This window comes from Lipotes vexillifer, unplaced genomic scaffold (genome assembly GCF_000442215.2).
Source record: "Lipotes vexillifer unplaced genomic scaffold, Lipotes_vexillifer_v1.1 scaffold307, whole genome shotgun sequence".
Classification (NCBI taxonomy): domain Eukaryota; kingdom Metazoa; phylum Chordata; class Mammalia; order Artiodactyla; family Lipotidae; genus Lipotes; species Lipotes vexillifer.
The window spans coordinates 1376557-1396028 of NW_006791331.1; the positions used below are offsets into that span (position 1 = coordinate 1376557).

The following is a 19472-nucleotide window of genomic DNA, read 5'->3' on the forward strand; positions in this document are numbered from 1 at the left end:
TTCATTAGGTCCCACTTGTTTATTTTTGCATTTATTTCCATTTCTCTAGGAGGTGGGTCACAAAGGATTTTGCTGTGATTTATGTCACAGAGTGTTCTGCCTATGTTTAGCTCCAGGAGTTTCAGTGTGTGGGCCCTTACATTTAGGTCTTTAATCCACTTTGAGTTTATTTTTGTGTATGGTGTTAGGCAGTGTTCTAATTTCATTCTTTTACATGTACCTGTCCAGTTTTCCCAGCACCACTCATTGAAGATGCTGTCGTTTCTCCACTGTATATTCTTGCCTCCTTTATCAAAAATAAGGTAACCATATATGCGAGGGGTTATCTCTGGGCTTTTAATCCTGTTCCATTTATTTGTATTTCTGTTTTTGTGCCAGTACCACTCTGTCTTATTACTGTAGTTTTGTAGTATAGTCTGAAATCCGGGAGCCTGATTCCTCCAGCTCTGCTTTTCGTTCTCAAGACTGCTTTGGATATTCGGGGACTTTTGTGTTTCCATACAAATTGTGAAATATTTTGCTCCAGTTCTGTGAAAAATGCCATAGGTAGTTTGATAGGGATTGCATTGAATCTGTAGATTGCTTTGGGTAGTAGAGTCATTTTCACAAAGTTGATTCTTCCAATGCAAGAACATGGTATACCTCTCCATCTATTTGTATCATCTTTAATTTCTTTCAGCAGTGTCTTATAGTTTTCTACATACAGATCTTTTGCCTCCCTAGGTAGGTTTATTCCTAGGTATTTTATTCTTTTTGTTGCAATGGTAAAGGGCAGTGTTTCCTTAATTCCCCTTTCAGATTTTTCATCATCAGTGTATAGGAATGCAAGAGATTTGTGTGCATTAATTTTGTATCCTGCTACTTTACCAAATTCATTGATTAGCACTATAATTCTTCTGGTAGTCTCTTTAGGATGCTCTATATATAGTATTATGTCATTTGCAAACAGTGACAGGTTTACTTCTTCCTTTCCAATTTGGATTCCTTTTATTTCTTTTTCTTCTCTGATTGCTGTGGCTAAAACTTCCAAAACTATGTTGAATAATGGTGACGAGAGTGGACAACCTTGTTTTGTTCCTAATCTTAGAGGAAATGGTTTCAGTTGTTCACCACTGAGAACGATGTTGGCTGTGGGTTTCTCATATATGGCCTTTATTATGTTGAGGTAAGTTCCCTCTATGCCTACTTTATGGAGAGCTTTTATCATAAATAGGTGTTGAATTTTTTTCGAAAGCTTTTGCTGCATCTATTTAGATGTTCATATGGCTTTTCTCTTTCAATTTGTTAATATGGTTAACCACATAAACTAGATGAAAAGACAACCCTCAGAATGGGAGAAAATATTTGCAAATGAAGCAACTGACAAAGGATTAATCTCCAAAATTTACAAACAGCTCATGCAGCTCAATATCAAAGAAAAAAACAACCCAATCCAAAAATTGGCAGAAGACCTAAATAGTCATTTCTCCAAAGACGATATGGAGATTGCCAACAAACACAGGAAAGTATGCTCAACATTGCTAATCATTAGAGAAATGCAAATCAAAACTACAGTGAGGTATCACCTCACATCAGTCAGAATGGCCATCATCAAAAAATCTACAAACAGTAAATGCTGGAGAGGGTGTGGAGAAAACGGAACCCTCTTGCACTGTTGGTGGGAATGTAAATTGATACAGCCACTATGGAGAACAGTATGGACGTTCCTTAAAAAACTAACAATAGAACTACCATATGACCCAGCAATCCCACTACTGGGCATATACCCTGAGAAAACCATAATTCAAAAAGAGTCATGTACCACAATAATCATTGCAGCTCTATTTATAATAGCCAGGACATGGAAGCAACCTAAGTGTCCACCGACAGATGAATGGATAAAGAAGATTTGGCACATACATACAATGGAATATTACTCAGCCATAAAAAGAAATGAAATTGAGTTTTTTGTATATAGGTGGATAGACCTAGAGCCTGTCATAAAGAGTGAAGTAAGTCAGAAGGAGAAAGACAAATACCATATGCTAACACATGTATATGGAATTTAAGGGAAAAAAATGTCATGAAGAACCTAGTGGTAAGACAGGAATAAAGACACAGACCTACTAGAGAATGGACTTGAGGATATGGGGAGGTGGAAGGGTAAGCTGTGACAAAGCGAGAGAGTGGCATGGCCATATATACACTGTCAAAAGTAAAATAGATAGCCAGTGGGAAGCAGCCTCATAGCACAGGCAGATCAGCTCAGTGCTTTGTGACCACCTAGAGGGGTGGGATAGGGAGGGTGGGAGGGAGATGCAAGAGGGAAGAGATATGGGAACATGTGTATATGTATAACTGATTCACTTTTTTATAAAGCAGAAACTAACACACCATTGTAAAGCAATTATACTCCAATAAAGATGTTTAAAAAAAAAAAAAAGAAGAGTCATGGACCACAATGTTCATTGCAGCTCTATTTACAATAGCCAGGACATGGAAGCAACCTAAGTGTCCATCGAGAGATGAATGGATAAAGAAGATGTGGCACATATATATAATGGAATATTACTCAGCCATAAAAAGAAACGAAATTGAATTTTTTGTAGTTAGGTGGATGGACCTAGAGTCTGTCATACAGAGTGAAGTAAGTCAGAAAGAGAAAAACAAATACCATATGCTAACACATATATATGGAATCTAAAAAAAAAAAAACTTGGTTCTGAAGAACCTAGGGGCAGGACAGGAATAAAGACGCTGACGTAGAGAATAGACTTGAGGACACAGGGAGGGGGAAGGGTAAGATGGGACGAAGTGAGAGAGTGGCATGGATATATATACACTACCAAATATAAAATAGCTAGTGGGAAGCAGTTGCACAGCACAGGGAGATCAGCTCGGTGCCTTGCAACCACCTAGAGGGGTGGGATAGGGATGGTGACAAGGAGGAGATATGGGGATATATGTATATGTATAGCTGATTCACTGTTATAAAGCAGAAACTAACACCATTGTAAAGCAATTATACTCAAAAATAAATACATAAATAAATTAAAAATAGTGAAGGGAAAGACACATAAGTCAATGGAACAGAAGAGAGAACACAGAAATCAACCTACACGAATATGCCTAACTGATTTTTGACAAGATGAAAATAAGTTAAGGATGCCCTTTTCAACAAATTATGCTGGAGAAACTGGATATCTATAGGCAAAAAATATAAAATATCAACATAAACCTCACAAAAAATCTAACTCAAAATGGACCATAGAAAACTAAAAATTAAAACATAAAACTTTTAGAAAAAAGTTACAGGAGGAAATCTTCAGGATTTCCTGAAGCTATGGAAAGAGTTCTCAATCTTTATATCAAAAGCACAAGCCACAAAATGAAAATTTGATTAATTTGAGCTCCTCAAACTTAAAAACTTTTACTCTGCATAATACCCTCTAGAGAGGATGAAAGGATAACCTACAAGCTGGGAGAGAATCTTTATAAAACACATATCTGGCAAAGGACTAATATCTAGAATATATAAAGAATTCTCAAAACTCAGCAGTTTTAAACCCCACAACCGAGTTAGAAAATGAGCAAAATACAATTCACAGAAGAGGATATACAGATGGCAAATAAGCACATGAAAAGATTTTCAGCATCATTAGCCATTGGTGAAATGCACGATGAGATATCATGCCCCACTTATCAGAATGGCTAAAATAAGAAACAATGATAACACTAAATGCTGTCAAAGATATGGAGAAACTGAGTTACTCATACATTTCTGGTGGGAATTACATCCACTCTGGAAAAGAGTAAGGCAGTTTCTTACAAAACTAAACATGCACTTACTATATTCCCAGCATTCTTGGGCACATATCTCAGAGAAATGAAAACTTATGTCCACAATAAAAACCTGTACATGGATGTTCATAGCACTTTTATTTATAAGGACCAAAAATTAGAAACAGCTCAGATGTCCTTCAACCAGGTAAATGGTTAAACTAACAGTACTACCTCCATACCATGGCTAACTATTTGAAAATAAAAAGAATCAAACTATCAATATATGGACTTCCTTCATGGGGCAGTAGTTAAGAATCCGCCTGCCAATGCAGCGGACACAGGTTCAATCCCTGGTCTGGGAAGATCCCACATGTCACAGAACAACTAAGCCAGCGTGCCACAACTACTGAACCCATATGCCACAACTACTGAGTCCACGCACCTAGAGCCCGTGCTCCACAACAAGAGAAGCCACCACAATGAGAAGCCTGTGTACCGCAACGAAGAGTAGCCCCCACTAGCCGCAACTAGAGAAAGCCTGTGCACAGCAACAAAGACCAAATGCAGCCAAAAATGAATAAATAAATAAATAAATAAATTTTTTAAAAACCTATCGATATACACAACAACTTTGATGGATCACAGGAGAATTATGCTGACTGAAATAAGTCTATCTGAAAAATTCACATACTGCATTATTCCATTTACATAATATTCTGAAATAAAATTATAGTTATGAAGAACAAATTACTGGTGGTCAGGGATTAGAAAAAGGGGGAGGGAGGATGTCACTGTGGCTATAAAAGGGTAGCTTGTGATGGAACTTCTATATCTTAACTGGGTTGGTGGTCACATGAAGCTAAACATGTGATAAAATCTCACAGAACTAAATACATACACATAAGTGCATATAAAACTGGTGAAATCTGAATAACGTCGTTGGAATATTATCAATGTCAATTTCCTGATTGTAATATTGTACTATAGTTATGCAAAATATTACCTTTGGGGGAAAGTGGGTAAAGGGTACATCTGAATCTACAATAATCTCAAAATAAAAGTTTTTACAAAATCAGTGAAACTTGATGTATAGGTGTGAATTTCAGGCTACCATTAACAGAGATAGAAACTACAAGCTGAAGAAAAGGAAGAAAGTTTAGTGTGGTAAATGAGTTTGGTTTGGGTATATTTTTCCTGAAGTGTCCATATTCGCACTCTTCACTTACCTTCCAAAATTTAAACCCTTTTTTTTATAAACATCTTTATTGGGGTATAATTGCTTTACAATGGTGTGTTAGTTTCTGTTTACAACAAAGTGAATCAGCCATACATATACACATGTTCCCATATCTCCTCACTCTTGCATTTCCCTCCCTCCCACCCTACACATCCCACCCTTCCAGGCTGTCACAAAGCACCGAGCTGACACCGCTGTGCTATTCGGCTGCTTCCCACTAGCTATCTACCTCAAGTTTGGTAGTGTATATATGTCCATGCCTCTCTCTCGCCCTGTTACAGCTCACCCTTCCACCTCCCCATATCCTCAAGTCCATTCTCTAGTAGGTCTGTGTCTTTATTCCTGTATTGCCACTAGGTTCTTCATAACATTTTTTTTCTTAAATTCCATATATATGTGTTAGCATACGGTATTTGTCTTTCTCTTTCTGACTTACTTCACTCTGCATGACAGACTCTAGGTCTATCCACCTCATTACAAATAGCTCAATTTCCTTTCATTTTATGGCTGGGTAATATTCCACTGTATATATGTGCCACATCTTCTTTATCCACTCATCCAATGATGAGCACTTAGGTTGTTTCCATCTCTGGGCTATTGTAAATAGAGCTGCAATGAACATTTTGGTACATGACTCTTTTTGGATTTTGGTTTTCTCAGGGTATATGCCCAGTAGTGGGATTGCTGGGTCATATGGTTGTTCTATTTGTAGTTTTTTAAGGAACGTCCATACTGTTCTCCATAGTGGCTGTACCAATTCACATTCCCACCAGCAGTGCAGGAGTGTTCCCTTTTCTCCACACCCTCTCCAGCATTTATTGTTTCTAGATTTTTTGATGATGGCCATTCTGACTGGTGTGAGATGATATCTCATTGTAGTTTTGATTTGCATTTCCTTAATGATCAGTGATGTTGAGCATTCTTTCATGTGTTTGTTGTCAGTCTGTATATCTTCTTTGGAGAAATGTCTATTTAGGTCTTCTGCCCATTTTTGGATTGAGTTGTTTGTTTTTTTGTTATTTACCTGCATGAGCTGCTTGTAAATATTGGAAATTAATCCTTTGTCAGTTGCTCCATTTGCAACTTTTTTCTCCCATTCTGAGGGTTGTCTTTTGGTCTTGTTTATGGTTTCCTTTGCTGTGCAAAAGCTTTGAAGTTTCATTAGGTCCCATTTGTTTATTTTTGTTTTTATTTCCATTTCTCCAGGATGTGGGTCAAAAAGGATCTTGCTGTGATTTATGTCATAGAGTGTTCTGCCTATGTTTTCCTCTCAGAGTTTGATAGTTGCTGGTCGTACATTTAGGTATTTAATCCATTTTGAGCTTATTTTTGTGTATGGTGTTAGGGAGTGATCTAATCTCATACTTTTACATGTCCCTGTCCAGTTTTCCCAGCACCACGTATTGAAGAGGCTGTCCTTTCTCCACTGTATATTCCTGCCTCCTTTATCAAAGATAAGGTGACCATATGTGCATGGGTTTTTCTCTGGGCTTTCTATCCTGTTCCATTGACCTTTTTCTCTGTTTTCGTGCCAGTACCATACTGTCTTGATTACTGTAGCTTTGTAGTATAGTCTGAAGTCAGGGAGCTTGATTACTCCAGCTCCGTTTTTCGTTCTCAAGATTGCTTTGGCAATTCGGGGTCTTTTGTGTTTCCATACAAATTGTGAAATTTTTTGTTCTAGTTCTGTGAAAAATGCAGGTGGTAGTTTGATAGGGATTGCATTGAATCTGTAGATTGCTTTGGGTAGTACAGTCATTTTCACAATGTTGATTCTTCCAATCCAATAACATGGTATATCTCTCCATCTATTTGTATTATCTTTAATTTCTTTCATTAGTGTCTTTTAATTTTCTGCATACAGGTCTTTTGTCTCCTTAGGTAGGTTTATTCCTAGATATTTTATTCTTTTTGTTGCAATGGTAAATAGGAGTGTTTTCTTGATTTCACTTTCAGATTTTTAATCATTAGTGTATAGGAATGCAAGAGATTTCTGTGCATTAATTCTGTATCCTGCAACTTTACGAAATTCATTGATTATCTCTACCAGTTTTCTGGTAGCATCTTTAGGATTCTCTATGTATAGTATCATGTCATCTGCAAACAGTGAGAGCTTTACTTCTTCTTTTCCAATTTGGATTCCCTTTATTTCCTTTTCTTCTCTGATTGCTGTGGCTAAAACATCCAAAACTATATTGAATAAGAGTCGTGAGAGAGGGCAACCTTGTCTTGTTCCTGATCTTAGTGGAAATGCTTTCAGTTTTTCACCATTGAGGATGACATTGGCTGTGGGTTTGTCATATATGGCCTTTATTATATTGAGGAAAGTTCCCTCTATGCCTACTTTTTGGAGGGTTTTTATCATAAATGCGTGTTGAATTTTGTCAAAAGTTTTCTCTGCGTCTATTGAGATGATCATAGGGTTTTTCTCCTTCAATTTGTTAAAATGCTTTATCACATTGATAGATTTGCGTATATTGAAGAATACTTGCATTCCTGAAATAAACCCCACTTGATCATGGTGTATGAGCCTTTTAATGTGCTGTTGGATTCTGTTTGCTAGTATTTTGTTGAGGATTTTTGCATCTATATTCATCAGTGATATTGGCCTGTAGTTTTCTTTCTTTGTGACATCCTTGTCTGCTTTTGGTATCAAGGTGATTGTAGCCTCGTAGAATGAATTTGGGAGGGTTCCCCCCTCTGCTATATTTTGGAAGAGTTTGAGAAGGATAGGTGTTATCTCTTCTCTAAATATTTGATAGAATTCGCCTGTGAAACCATCTGGTCCTGGGCTTTTGTTTGTTGGAAGATTTTTAATCACAGTTTCAATTTCAGTGCTTGTGATTGGTCTGTTCATATTTTTTATTTCTTCCTGATTCAGTCTTGGCAGTTTGTGCATTTCTAAGAATTTGTCCATTTCTTCCAGGTTGTCCATTTTATTGGCATAGAGTTGCTTGTAGTAATCTCTCATGATCTTTTATATTTCTGCAGTGTCAGTTGTTACTTCTCCTTTTTCATTTCTAATTCTATTGATTTGAGTCTTCTCCCTTTTTTTCTTGATCAGTCTGGTTAATGGTTTGTCAATTTTGCTTATCATCTCAAAGAACCAGCTTTTAGTTTTATTGATCTTTGTTACTGTTTCCTTCATTTCTTTTTCATTTATTTCTGATCTGATTTTTATGATTTCTTTCCTTCTGCTAACTTTGGGGTTTTTTTGTTCTTCTTTCTCTAATTGCTTGAGGTGCAAGGTTAGGTTGTTTATTCAAGAAGTTTCCTGTTTCTTAAGGTGGGCTTGTATTGCTATAAACTTCCCACTTAGAACTGCTTTTGATGCCTCCCATCAGTTTTGGTTCATCGAGTCTCCATTGTCATTTGTTTCTAGGTATTTTTTTTATCTCCTCTTTGATTTCTTCAGAGATCACTTCATTATTAAATAGTGTATTGTTTGGCCTCCATGTGTTTGTATTTTTTACAGATCGTTTCCTGTAATTGATATCTAGTCTCATGGCATTGTGGTAGGAAAAGATACTTGGTACAATTTCAATTTCTTAAATTTACCAAAGCTTGAATTTTGACCCAAGATATGATCTACCCTGGAGAATGTTCCATGAGCACTTGAGAAAAATGTGTATTCTGTTGTTTTTGGATGGAGTGTCCTATAAATATCAATTAAGTCCATCTTGTTTAATGTACCATTTAAAGCTTGTGTTTCCTTATTTATTTTCATTTTGGATGATATGTCCATTGGTGAAAGTGGGGTGTTAAAGTCCCCTATTATGAATGTGTTAGTGTCAATTTCCCCTTTTATGGCCATTAGTATTTGCCTTATGTATTGTGGTGCTCCTATGTTGGGTACATAAATATTTACAGTTGTTATATCTTCTTCTTGGATCGATCCCTTGATCATTATGTAGTGTCCTTCTTTGTCTCTTCTAATAGTCTTTATTTTAAAGTCTATTTTGTCTGATATGAGAATTGCTACTCCAGCTTTCTTTTGGTTTCCATTTGCATGGAATATCTTTTTCCATCCCTTTCCTTTCAGTCTGTATGTGTGTCTAGGTCTGAAGTGTGTCTCTTGTAGACAGCATATATATGGGTCTTGTTTTTGTATCCATTCAGCCAATCTGTGTCTTTTGGTGGGAGCATTAATCCATTTACATTTAAGGTAATTATCGATATGTATGTTCCTATTCCCATTTTCTAAATTGCTTTGGGTTCATTATTATAGGATTTTTCCGTCTCTTGTGTTTTTGTCTAGAGAAGTTCCTTTAGCATTTGTTGTAAAGCTGGTTTGGTGGTGCTGAACTCTCTCAGCTTTTGCTTGTCTGTAAAGGTTTTAATTTCTCCATCAAATCTGAATGAGATCCTTGCTGGGTAGAGTAATCTTGGTTGCAGGTTTTTCTCCTTCATCACTTTCAGTATGTCCTGCCACTCCCTTCTGGCTTGTAGAGTTTCTGCTGAGAGATCAGCTGTTAACCTTATGGGGATTCCCTTGTGTGTTATTTGTTGTTTTTCCCTTGCTGCTTTTAATATGCTTTCTTTGTATTTAGTTTTTGACAGTTTGATTAATATGTGTCTTGGCGTATTTCTCCTTGAATTTATCCTGTATGGGACTCTCTGTGCTTCCTGGACTTGATTAACTATTTCCTTTCCCATATTAGGGAAGTTTTCAACTATAATCTCTTCAAATATTTTCTCAGTCCCTTTCTTTTTCTCTTCTTCTTCTGGAACCCCTATAATTCGAATGTTGGTGCGTTTAATGTTGTCCCAGAGGTCTCTGAGACTGTCCTCAGTTCTTTTCATTCTTTTTTCTTTATTCTGCTCTGCAGTAGTTATTTCCACTATTTTATCTTCCAGGTCACTTATCCGTTCTTCTGCCTCATTTATTCTGCTATTGATCCCATCTAGAGTATTTTTCATTTCATTTATTGTGTTGTTCATCGTTTGTTTCATCTTTAGTTCTTCTAGGTCCTTGTTAAATATTTTTTGCATTTTGTCTATTCTATTTCCAAGAGTCTGGATCATCTTTACTATCATTATTCTGAATTGTTTTTCAGGTAGACTGCCTATTTCCTCTTCATTTGATAGGTCTGGTGCGTTTTTATTTTGCTCCTTCATCTGCTGTGTGTTTTTTCTGTCTTCTTATTTTGCTTATCTTACTGTGTTTGGGGTCTCCTTTTTGCAGGCTGCAGGTTCGTAGTTCCCGTCGTTTTTGATGTCTGTCCCCAGTGGTTCAGTGGGTTGTGTAGGCTTCCTGGTGGAGGGGACTAGTACCTATGTTCTGGTGGATAAAGCTGCATCTTGTCTCTCTGGGCGGCAGGTCCACGTCTGGTGGTGTGTTTTGGGGTGTCTGTGGACTTACTATGATTTTAGGCAGCCTCTCTGCTAATGGGTGGGGTTGTGTTCCTGTTTTGCTAGTTGTTTGGCATAGGTTGTCCAGTACTGTAGCTTGCTGGTCATTGAGTGAAAGTGGTTGCATGTGTTGAGATGGAGATCTCTGGGAGATTTTCGCCATTTGATATTATGTGGACCTGGGAGGTCTCTTGTGGACCAGTGTCCTGTAGTTGGCTCTCCCTTCTCAGAGGCACAGCAGTGACTCCTGGCTGCAGCACCAAGAGCCTTTCATCCACACGGCTCAGAATAAAAGGGAGAAAAATTAGAGAGAGAGAATTAGTAGGAGTAGGAAGGAAGAAAGAAAGAAAGAAAGAAAGGAAGGAAGGAAGGAAGAAAGAAAGAAAGAAAGAAAGAAGAAAAGAAGGAAAGAAAGAAAGAAAGGAGGGAGGGAGGGAGGAAGGAAGGAAGGAAGTAGGGAAGGAAGGAAAAAAGAAAGAAAGGAAGAAGATACAGTAAAATAAAATAAAGTAAAATATAATAAAGTTATTAAATTTAAAAATAATAATTAAGAAAAAAATGGACAGATAGAACCTTAGGACAAATGGTGGAAGTAAAGCTATACAGACAAAATCTCACACAGAAGCATACACATACACACTCACAAAAAGAGGAAAGGGGGAAAAAATCATAAATCTTGCTCTCAAAGTCCACCTCCTCAATTTGTGATGATTCATTGTCTAAAGGAGGGAAGGAAGGAAAGAAGAAAGAAAGAAAGAAAGAAAGAAAGGAAGAAAGGAAGGAAGAAAGAAAGAAAGCAAGAGAGGAGAGAGAGAAAGAAAGAAGATAAAGTAATATAAAGTTATTAAAATTAAAACTAATTATTAAGAAAAAAATTTAAAAAAAACAGACAGAACCCTAGGACAAATCATGGAAGCAAAGCTATACAGACAAAATCTCACACAGAAGCATATACATACACACTCACTAAAAGAGGAAAAGGGGAAAAAATCATAAATCTTGCTCTCAAAGTCCACCTCCTCAATTTGGGATGATTCATGGTCTATTCATGTATTCCACAGTTACAGGGTACATCAAGTTGATTGTGGAGCTTTAATCTGCAGCTTCTGAGGCTGCTGGGAGAGATTTCCTTTTCTCTTCTTTGTTCTCACAGCTCCCAGGGGCTCAGCTCTGGATTCGGCCCCTCCTCTGCATGTAGGTTGCTGGAGGGCATCTGTTTTTTGCTCAGACAGGATGGGGTTAAAGGAGCCGCTGATTCGGGGGCTCTGTCTCACTCAGGCTGGGGATAGGGAGGGGCGCGGAGTGTGGGGCGAGCCTGCGGTGGCAGAGGCCAGTGTGATGTTGCACCAGCCTGAGGCCCCCCGTGCATTCTCCCGGGAAAGTTGTCCCTGGATTCCGGGAACCTGGCAGTGGTGGACTGCACAGGCTCCCCAGAAGAGGGCTTTGGATAGTGACCTGTGCTCGCACACAGGCCCCTTGGTGGCAGCAGCAGCAGCCTTAGCAGCTCCCGTCCATCTCTGGGGTCCGCGCTTTTAGCCGCAGCTCGTGACCGTCTCTAGGGTCCGCGCTTTTAGCCACGGCTCGCGCCCGTCTCTGGGGTCTGCACTTTTAGCCGCGGCTCATGCCCGTCTCTGGAGTTCCTTTAAGCAGCGCTCTTAATCCCCTCTCCTCGCGCACCAGGAAACAAAGAGGGAAGAAAAAGTCTCTTGCCTCTTCGGCAGGTCCAGATTTTTCCCAGGACTCCCTCCTGGCCAGCCGTGGCATCCTAATCCCCTGCAGGCTGTGTTCATGCTGCCTACCCCAGTCCTGTCCCTGTGCTCCGACCGAAACCCGAGCCTCAGCTCGCAGCCCCGCCCACCCCGGCGGGTGAGCAGACAAGCCTCTCGGGCTGGTGAGTGCCTGTCGGCACCGACGCTCTGTGCGGGAATCTCCCCACTTTGCCCTCCGTACCCCTGTTGCTGTGCTCTCCTCCGCAGCACCGAAGCTCCCCCCTCCGCCTCCCACAGTCTCCGTCCGCGAAGGGGCTTCCTAGTGTGTGGAAACCTTTCCTCCTTCACAGCTCCCTCCCACTGGTGCAGGTCCCATCCCTATTCTTTTGTCTCTGTTTTTTCTTTTTTTCTTTTGCCCTACCCAGGTACGTGGGGAGTTTCTTGCCCTTTTGGAAGTCTGAGGTCTTCTGCCAGCATTCAATAGATGTTCTGTAGGAGTTGCTCCACATGTAGTTGTATTTCTGGGGTATCTGTGGGGAGGAAGGTGATCTCCACGTCTTACTCTTCCGCCATCTTCCCCTCCGCCTCACGGAAACTCCATATTTAGACTCTTTACTTTCCTAAATTTGCAACCTACAGATTTCTGCGTGTGTGTAAGCATCTTAGAACTGTATTGTTTCACATTGCAGTATATAAATGTATCAAATAAATGTGCTATACGCCTTAAACTTACACAATGTGATATGTAAATTATCTCAATTTTTTAAAATCCATATTGTTAGAATTTGAGTTTAAGAAAATTTATTTTGTTTTTATGCAACAAAATGGATTACACACATAAACAAGGTAATAATCTCTAACAGAGTATACTTTTTCAGGCTGTAAATATAGTTGGAGTTGGAATGTTTGGAGGAACTGGCATAGTAACCACACCAGCAACTGTACCAGCAGTAGTAACAGTGCTACAAGAAGTCAAAAACAAAGTTCCTGCCAAGTTGGCATCATCTTGTGTTGCTATTCAATGGGCAGAACCAGACTGCCATGGATCTGCAATCACTGCATATAACATTGAATATGGAGACAGAAAAATTTTGACTGTTGATAGAGTAACAGAGTGTCTTCTGAAAAATCTACAGCCTGATACCACATACAAGTAAGTTGCTTATATCTTACTTTAGGTAGATGGAAATATTTTTTGAGACTTTTGAGCAATTCTACAATACATCTGTATGTTTTATATAACCTACATAATATTTTCTTTGAAATAGACTTCTATTGTTTTAGAAAACTTTGGCATTACTAAGAGCCAGCTTCTTCTCCTCATCAAGAATTGTCAATAGTGATTATCCAAATTCAAGATTTTTGTCTCAGAAATTTGTCTCCAATAAGTAGTATAATATGATGGTTAATATCTGACATAGAGTTACTAGGGGGTTAGCTTAAATGTAGAAATGTATTTTCTTTTCTAAATCTAAATTAATACAGTTTATTATTTTTCTTCTCATCACTAGAATCAGAATTCAAGCTATCAATCATTATGGAATAAGCCCTTGTAGCCAATTAATAAGAACCAAAACCAAGCCAGTACCACCTGAGCCTCCACAACTTGACTGTGTGGTCTATGGGCAGCAGAGCCTCAAACTGAAATGGGGTAGCACTTCAAGCAAAGGGTTTACTTTCCAACCTTATAAGCTACAATTTATTAATGGGAGATTGATCTGGCAGGTAAACTATTTTTACTATTTAGCATGTATTATAATAAAAATATTTCAAATTTTCCCATCTTAATCCTATAATCCAGTGTGGTTTCAATTAAATAATAAATGTGAAAGCAGCCCATTAACATGCTAGATATACTTTCTTAAATTCCTACTGATAATTAAGCTCTCTATTTTTGCCTCTTCCAAAACACTTCTTCCTTTATACAAGATAAATTAATACTATGGAATATAGAGTTACCAAAGAAATACGAAAACCTGCACCTTCACATTGTGATATTTACAACCTGATTATTTTTCTTTTGTGTTTTACCTTTATGGCTTCAAGTTGATTTATTTAGGGCTTATTGTGGTTTTAAAACCAGTTTTAAGTCAGTTATATAGAGTTATTTGTATCTGTAGGACTGTTGATTAATAATATTGCTTCCCTCCATCTCTATTCCCACTTCCAGATTTTCTATCATTTACCATGGACTTTGTCAGACTCACAAGGTACAAAGATTGAGTGAATATATGCAATACAAATTTAAAATCCAGGCATGTAACGAAGCTGGTGAGGGACCACTGTCTTGTATCTATACTTTCACTACAACCAAAACCCCACCAGCCACACTTAAAGGTAAGTTTTATAAGCCATGATAATGAAGGTTACATTAATTTAGTTCCAGTAACTCATATGTAAAATTCCACAGTAAGGTTTATTTTAAATATTCAACAACAGAATACCAAAAGTACTTAATTATGGATGCAAAGGGAAAGGTAGAATTTAATGATACTCCCAGAATCATAATTTTTTATATTTTAATTTTATTGGCATATAGTTGATTTACAATGCTGTGTTAGTTTCAGGTGTACAGCAAAGTGATTCAGTTATATATATATACATATATCCACTCTTTTTTACAATCTTTTCTCATATAGGTTATCACAGAATATTGAGTAGAGTTCCCTGTGCTATACAGTATGTCCTTGTTGGTTAAATCTCTTATGTATGGTAGTGTGTGTGTGTGTGTTCATATCAAGCTCCTGATTTATCCCTTCCCCCCACGTTTCCCCTTTGGTATCCATAAGTTTGTTTTCAATATCTGTAAGTCTGTTTCTGTTTTGTAAATAAGTTCATTTGTATCTTTTTAAAATTAGATTCCACATATGAGTAATATATTTGTCTTTCTCTGTCTGAATTACTTCACTTAGTATGATAATCTCTAGGTCCATCCATGTTGCTACAAAGGGCATTATTTCATACTTTTTTATGGCTGAGTACTATTACATTGTATATGTGTACCACAACTTCTTTATCCATTCCTCTGTTGATGGACATTTAGGTTGCTTCCATGTCTTGGCTATTGTAAATAGTGCTGCAATGAACATTGCGGTGTATGTATCTTTTTGGATTATGGTTGTCTCTGGATATATGCCCAGTAGTGGGATTGCAGGATCATATGGTAGCTCTATTTTTAGCTTTTTAAGGAACCTCCATACTGTTCTCCATAGTGGCTGTACCAATTACATTCCCACCAACAGTGTAGGAGGGTCCCCTTTTCTCCACACCATCTCCAGCATTGTTTGTAGACTTGTTGATGATGGCCATTCTGACTGGTGTGAGATGATAACCTCATTATAGTTTTGATTTGCATTTCTCTGATAATTAGTGGCGTTGAGCACCCTTTCATGTGCTTTTTAGCCATCTGTATGTCTTCTTTGGAGAAACGTCTATTTAGATCTTCTGCTCATTTTTTGATTGGGTTGTATTTTTTGATATTGAGCTGCATGAGCTGTTTGTATATTTTGGAGATTAATCCCTTGTTGGTAGCTTCATTTGCAAATATTTTCTCCCATTCTGTGTGTTGTCTTTTCACTTTGTTTATTGTTTCCTTTGCTGTGCAAAAGTTTTTAAGCTTAATTAGGTCCCATTTGTTTATTTTTGCATTTATTTTCATTACTCTAGGAGGTGGATCAAAAAGGATCTTGCTGCAATTTATGCCAGAGAGTGTTCTGCCTATGTTTTCCCTTAAGAGTTTTATAGTATCCAGTCTTATTTAGGTCTTTAATCCATTTTGAGTTTATTTTTGTGCATGGTATTAGAGAATGTTCTAATTTCATTCTTTTACATGTAGCTGTCCAGGTGCTCAATACCACTTATTGCAGAGACTTTTTCTGCATTATATACTCTTGCTTCCTTTGTCATAGATTAGGTGACCATAGGTGCGTGGGTTTATCTCTGGACTTTCTATCCTCTTCCATTGATCTATATTTGTTTTTGTGCCAGTACCATACTGTTTTGATTACTGTACCTTTGTTTTATAGTCTGAATTCAGGGAGACTGATTCCTCCAGTTCCATTTTTCTTTCTCAAGATTGCTTTGGCTATTCGGGGTCTTTTGTGTTTCCATACAAATTGTAAAATTTTTGTTCTAATTCTGTGAAAAATGTTATTGGTAATTTGATATTAGCATTGAATCTGTAGATTACTTTGGGTATTATAGTCATTTTGACAATATTGATTCTTCCAATCCAAGAGTATGGTATATCTCTCCATCTGTTTGTGTCATCTTTGATTTCTTTCATCAGTATCTTATAGTTTTCAGAGTATAGGTCTTTTGTCTCCTAAGTAGGTTTACTCCTAGGTATATTATTCTTTCTGATGTGATAGTAAATGGGATTGTTTCCTTAATTTTTCTTTCTGATCTTTCATCATTTGTGTATAGAATGCAAGAGACTTCTGTGTATTAATTTTTTATCCTGAAGCCTTACCGAATTCATTGATGATCTCTAGTAGTTTTCTGGGAGAGTCTTTAGTATTTTTGATATATAGTATCATGTCATCAGCAAACAGTGACAGTTTTACTTCTTCAGAATCATAATATTTTAAAATATTTTGAGATCAACTAATCCAGCCAATCACACTATAACCACTGCCATTTTTAAGAATAAGAAGCTAAGTCCCCAAAATGATAAGTAACTTAGCTAAAGGACACTGTGAACCAGTAGCAGAGCCAAGATTAGAATTGTAGGTGCCTAATTCCAATTGAGGTTCCCCTTCCACTTTGTCATGCTATCCATTCTTTGCTATATCCATATTTTCCCAAATGGACTAGCACACAAAGTTCATCAACTAATAAGCATGATTACACTGATTAAAGCTGAAAAAACACTACATAAATTTAGTATTAGGCACATATTTGTACATATTTTGTACAAATTTTTAATTTCATATTTGGTAATTAGTGCATAGTTGATCATTTATAAAACTCTGAGTTTACTCTCCTTATAGGAACATTAAAATAAAGTGCTGTATATAATACATAATGAGGCCAATGTACAGTCAGGAAAGCTCAAGTTTGAGGCTTTTTTCCTTCCCAGCTGTGAAGTTCAGTTGTTCTAATCCATACATACATGAGTCCATGCACTGTTATGAAATGGTTTTCAGTGTAAAGCTAACTGGAAAATATTGCAAGTAAACATGATTTAGACCACAGTAATACCTTGCTCTCTTCCTACATATTTAAGCCCCACTTTCCTGAAATGTAGAGAGATTAATAACATGAAATAAAGATCCTGCCCTACTTTCCTCACTCAGTTGCTCTGATCTTAAAATAAAATTATTAATGTACGTGAAAATTCGTCCAAATGTATGATGCACCATATAAATACAATGCAAGAGATTATACCAGTAGGGATTCAACCATAGTAATAAAAGTTGTAATAAGATCTTATTAGAAAAATGAAATATGCATTATTAATTGATAGTTTTAAGTGCTTTAAGTTTTTATTACAAACATTAAGATGCCTGGTGGTACAGCAAAAGTCTTTACAATGAGAATTATAAATATATATTGTTTAGATTAAGCCTACATGGGTTGTCTTTTAATGACCATAGAAAATTGTATGAGAGATTTCAATGTTTTTAAGATATCTAGGAAATGTGGAACCCTTTAAACTGAAATTCTGTTTTCCTAGCACCTAAATTACATCAGCTGAATAGCAATACTTGTGAGGTCAAATGGGAGTCTTTAGAGCCAATAAAAGGAGATTCCATAGTTTACAATCTTCAACTCATCAGTGAAAAAGGAACTGACCTGGTAAATTCTTGTAAATTTAGTCTTTGTAATTTATAGTTTTATATTGTGCTGGGGACTGAGCTCTTATCAAAGAGTTTAGTATTCTTTTATGATGTTTAAAGTAACTAAATCTTATCCAAAAGTCCTATCTGGTCCTAAAGTTTTATGTGCATAATACTTATTTGGGGACAATTCATTTATTTATTTAACTTATTACTATTGGATGTAGTATTTTTAGGTTCCACTGACCACATGTACAACTCATTCCAAACCAAATGGAATTAAAGTTTAACAGTTACAAGTCTTTGTTATTTCTTACACTGAAGAAAATTACCTAAACATTACTGGGTCCTCAGGATATTAGAGACTGTAACAGTAAACTTTTATTTTTGTTGTGAACATATTTATGCAATGAGTGGATTAATTCGTGCTTCCTGTTGTCAAAAAACTTACCATATTATTTTTTTGGTAAGAAAATGTAATTTTAATTTTGACTCTTTTTCATTTAGATCTACAAAGGACCGAACACTTCATTCTCCTTTTCCAACTTTCTCACAAATTCACATTACCACTTCAAGGTCTGCACTGGACGCCAATATCAGAATTCTGCTGGGATACAAGAGCTCTAGGGACAATATAGCCCCAGTGCTCTTTTCTCAACCTATAAGCAACATCCAGGGCCTGGCAAAGGCAGTGGAGGAGAGGAGGGAAGCAACCCTAGTGAAGAGAAAAATGAAAAACCCAAGATAGAGATGAGTGATTATACCTTTGTTCTGATCCTTGTGATAGGATTTGCACTAGTTGCCTTTCTATGTGCTGTTGCAATTCAATGCTTCTTAATCAACTAATCTATTTTTATGCATTCTTAACTTTTTAGGAAGTTCTAAAACAAATTACATCAAATATAGAAATTGCTAGATGCATCTCAGTCCTTAAAAGTAAATCTTATTGGGTAGAAATCCCTACAAACATTTACCTGACATCAAAAGAACTGCCTTGCCTTCAAGAAATTCATTGTGACAGTAGAAGAGATTAGAAAATAGGTATATTTTAAATTTGAGAATTTTAGCAACACTCCCACTATTATGTAAAACTATCTAAAACCTCTCATGAAAACTATTCCCTGCCTTCATTTTTCAAATGAGTATTTTGCAAAGTTTTAAGAACTATGGGAGGATAACAGCATTTTGGAATTTTATTCAGGACAAAGTGGTAAAAATTACCATTACACGTCTACACGTCAACTTACATGAAATAATAAAAAAGTATCTACCAACCTTATGAACTGTAATTTTTTCAGGGTAACATATTCAGCTGTTTGACTTGTGCCTTGATAATTACTTTGATAGTGGAGAAATAGTAACTTACAGCACTTTGGGAGTAGAAGTAGGAAGTAGGAAGCCATTTTATACCATTCTAAACTCTTTAAAATACACCCAGTGTTGGTTACTCTCTAATTGGAATAATTAAACATTACACACATGATTATTCATATTTTACATGGAATATTAAAATGATTTATTCTCAAAATTGATGTGTTTACATCCATTTATAGTTACAAGTGAAGCGTCTCTCTCTACTCACAATCGCTCTCTCAGGAGTTGTTTCAGCAATCTTGCAAAGGAGATGTTACC

The 19472-nt window shown here is 36.9% G+C and overlaps 1 protein-coding gene across 1 annotated transcript in view; it reads left to right on the forward strand.

The window, feature by feature from the left end:
* The window catches only part of LOC103079622 (fibronectin type III domain containing protein 3C1-like), a 50170-nt gene extending 31484 nt beyond the window's left edge, over positions 1-18686 (forward strand). Inside the window, 6 exon segments of the mRNA XM_082931335.1 lie at positions 12939-13213; positions 13572-13725; positions 13727-13785; positions 14231-14397; positions 17738-17859; positions 18348-18686. Coding sequence (XP_082787461.1) covers positions 12939-13213; positions 13572-13725; positions 13727-13785; positions 14231-14397; positions 17738-17859; positions 18348-18686 — 1116 coding nt within the window.
* The last annotated feature ends 786 nt before the right edge of the window (positions 18687-19472 follow it).